The sequence below is a fragment of the Conger conger genome, chromosome 8, assembly GCF_963514075.1.
Source record: "Conger conger chromosome 8, fConCon1.1, whole genome shotgun sequence".
NCBI lineage: Eukaryota > Metazoa > Chordata > Actinopteri > Anguilliformes > Congridae > Conger > Conger conger.
This window is the reverse complement of record NC_083767.1, coordinates 60,814,479-60,818,482: the sequence shown is the minus strand read 5'-3', so window position 1 is coordinate 60,818,482 and position 4,004 is coordinate 60,814,479. Positions and strand designations below refer to the sequence as shown.

Here is a 4,004-nt window from a genome sequence, read left to right as displayed (position 1 = left end):
GCCGCTCTGGAGCTGAAGGTATTCTTTTTTAAATCATAATTTGAAATTAAAGTCAGCATTGTATCTGAAAGTCTTGTTTTAAAGCCTCAAAACATCCAGTATTTTAGATTTCAGTACAATGTAGTAGGAGGAAAATGTGGGCATGGTTAAGTCCGGATTCACAGTTTTGATTGATTCTGGGCCTTTTATAGTGAATACAGCTCCATAAATGTAACATTGAAATGCAGTGTGATTTCATAAATATATAGCAATGATGTGTGAGATTAGATACTGACAGCACAAATATAACACAAGACTTTTACTCTAACAAAATAAAGGTCTAGATCTGATAAAACTACTGTCATATAAACTGTTATCTGCTTGAGAAGAGAACTGTGCAACAACCAGGAAGTGCAGAAATCTACACTGAGTGAATAACCAGTGGAGACAGAGCTGTGTATACTCTCTCAAAATGGATGTGTTAATATCAAACACAATAAATCAAGCTCATTCTATGAATGCTTCAACATTCCTTACAGTTGGCTGTAAATTATATGTATGTACAGCCCAGTATTATTATCCTATTATGGATAATAATATGAAATATTTTATTGGTTTCATTGTGCTGAAAATGCACAATAACATATTGTGTTATGACGCTCTATAAGAATATTTCACTGATCTTTACTTGAGTGTAGTATTTTCCCTACTACATTTCCCATGTGCTTACACTTACAAAATTACACTGACCATCACTAGTGTAACAGAGGTAATATTGTGCTATTTGTGAGAATAAGTCGTAACTGGTTCATATCACTCCAGGAGGAACTCAAGCCTGCACTTAATCTTGTTAAAGAAAAACTGAAGAAGTTTACTGAGGTTGAACAAGGATATAAGAAGACAGCAGAACACATCAGGGTGAGTAACACAATTAGTAAATATGTAGTATTTTTGATGAATGTTGTGTGTGACATGGATAACAATCACACCAACTGCCATACAGAAATAACAAAGCGTAGTTACACTATTCAGGTTTAAAATGGTGTTTGAATCGCAGAGTCAAGCCCAGCACACAGAGAGGCAGATAAAGGCAGAGTTTGAGAAGCTCCACCAGTTCCTGCGTGAGGAAGAGGAGGTCAGACTAGCTGCACTGAAAGAGGAAGAGGAGCAGAAGAGTCGGATAATGGAGGAGAAGCAAGAACACATCAGTGGAGACATCTCCACCCTTACAGACAAAATCACAGCTATAGAGATGGCCATGGAGACCGAAGACACCTCCTTTTTAAAGGTAGGAGCTTCATTTACTGACCGAGTTTATACCGATTAACCTCAGTAAAGTAACGTCATGTGTACTGACTGTTATGATTCTCTTCACTTTCATTAACATGGCTCCTGCTGTTTCTCACCTATTGTTTCTCATAATGGAATGGACTGAATACATTTGTACACTCACAATGATGCTCTTATTGTGTGTTTTTTTCAGAGCTACAACAACATCAAGGAAAGGTATGTGGACTCTCAGCTCATTTCATCTTGTGTGTTTAAGTCTCTTCAGTTCCCGATGCTGACTGACTCCTGCCTGTCGTTACAGAGCCCAGTGCACACTGCAGGACCCAGAGCTGCTCTCAGGGGCGCTGATAGACGTGGCCAAACACCTGGGCAACCTGACGTTCAGAGTCTGGGAGAAGATGCTGGGGATGGTGCAGTACAGTGAGTATCTGGGCCAGATGCTGAAATCAGGTTTTTTTTACAAACATTTAATGAACACATGAAAGAGGAGGAACAGGCTGCATGTTGACATGGTGCTGAAGATAAACAGCACAGAGTCATCCAGTCTCAGAGCAGGGAGATCCTGAGGGCTGCACTGCACTGCTCGCATTTTAATATCAGAACTCACGCAGACACAGAATTAACAAACAATGTAAAACCTTTTTAATAATATGCTTTATTAGCTGTGAGAATTGTTTGCATTGAATTTGCAGTGATGTGTTCATTGGTTCATGAATTTTTATAATGCAAATACCTTTTATATTTCAAATGTGAATCATTATAACTACAGTATAACTAGTATATGTCATTTCCTGTGTATGGGACCTAATCTGAATAGAGTATTTGAAATGGTCCTGCCACACGCCTTGGGCGGACACAAGAGATGGACACAGGGAGTTATGTTATGATCAGAACCATTCACAGACTCCAAGAAGTAATAAATAACAAGCTTCAATCAAAGTACCACAGAAATAGTTCAGTGCAGGGCAATCAGGGCCATCAGGGCAATACAGGCAAGGCAGTTTTGTGGTAGAGTCCAAAGGGTCAGAGTCCAAACAACCAGAGCAGTGTGGAGAGGGCAGGGTGGGGTGTGGGGGGGAGTGGACAGGTAATCGGGAGAAAGGGAAAACATGGAATGGAACATTGACAAATAACACATAGAAAAGGATAAACAGGGAAATTAACTACGACAGAGGCACGGAACACGACAGGAAAACATGAAACTAAACATTTAACAACACAAATACAAAGAACAAGCTATGATACAAAAACACGAGACGTGAGGCAGGATGAATGTCGGTTTTCACTGGTGTTTTAATAAAAATAATAATAATAAAAATAATAATAATAAGCTTGTATAGCATATATAAAATGTAGCTCAAAGAGCTTTGCATTCAGCCACTTACAAATAATTATAAAAACAACACATTGTAGATACAATATAAAAATATGAAATACTGTGATTGTTGAAATACATTCACACAACAAACAAATAACAAGACAAGACAAACACTAACACGACTGCCTTAAAGGAGCGACGGTCTTAAAAGAAAGCTCCCTCAGTCTCTTTTGGTGGTGTAGTTGGCCAGGGCCCCGGCCGGTATATTTCGTGCTGCCAGTTGCACCTCCCCTGACAGCAGCGGTAGGAGGCGCAACGCCCACTCCTCCACCAGGTGTGTGTGTTCTCTCCTGTACCTCTTCTTCCCACCGTTTAAATATCTCTCTTCTTCATATTTCAGCTCCTGTGACGATGGACCCCAACACTGCACATGCCAATCTCTCTCTCTCTGATGATCTGACCACTGTGAGAGACACCGATACAGTGCAGAACTGTCCTGACAACCCAGAGAGATTTAACGCCAGTGTGTGTGTGCTGGGATCTGAGGGGTTAACCTCAGGGAAACACAGCTGGGAGGTGAAGGTTGGGAATAAACGTGAGTGGGATGTAGGAGTGGTGAAAGAGTCCATCAACAGGATGGAAGAGCTAACATACAGCCCAGGGAAAGGATACTGGGTCATAGCGCTGAGGAAGGGTGATGAGTACAGTGCAGCAGGAGTAGATGACCTCACACTGGAGAGGAAACCCCAGAGCATCAGGGTGCAGCTGGACTATGACGGGGGGGAGGTGTCCTTCTTCAACTCCAGTGACATGTCACTCATTTACACTTTTAAACACACATTTACTGAGAGGCTGTTCCCATTCTTCTCTCCCTGTTTGAGAGATGACAGTAGGAACGATGAGCCCCTGAAAATCTGCCCAGTGAAAGTCTCAGTAACAGTGACGTCATCCCAGTGAAGGTGTTTGTGTAAAAATGAAACTAGAAATGCTGTCAGAGATTTAGGATGTGTCTGATCTGCCTCATGCAAGCATGCCTGGCTGTTGACTTGAGCTTTGGGACACATGCTGGAGATGATCGGAGGGGGGGGGGGTTGGTGTACCAGTACCCAATGGAAGATAAGCAGAGGTACACTGTCTCAGTGTCTAGACAGGTACACACATCTAGCACAAAGGGGGGTGTCTGTCACAAGGGAATAATGACTCTTCTGCCCTCAGCTATGTGGCTCTACACAGCCTAGGCAGCGAGCTAAACAAAGTGGCAACTTCTCGAGACACTGGAGATGGGTTTCATAGTGTTTACTGAACCACAATTTGTAAAACTGAAAATACAAAAAATAAAGATATGTTTTCAAGGAACAAGCATCATTTTGTGCTTCAACAATGGCATATTTCTAAATCATATACTCCAAGTTTACTA

The 4,004-nt window shown here is 41.5% G+C and overlaps 1 protein-coding gene across 1 annotated transcript; it reads left to right on the top strand.

The window, feature by feature from the left end:
* The first annotated feature begins 1,231 nt into the window (after positions 1 to 1,231).
* Positions 1,232 to 3,544, top strand: LOC133134546 (zinc-binding protein A33-like). The gene is made up of 3 exons (XM_061250745.1): positions 1,232 to 1,267; positions 1,590 to 1,689; positions 2,988 to 3,544. Exons 1-3 carry the CDS (start codon positions 1,232 to 1,234, stop codon positions 3,542 to 3,544), a joined length of 693 nt encoding a protein of 230 aa, XP_061106729.1.
* Positions 3,545 to 4,004: the final 460 nt, after the last annotated feature.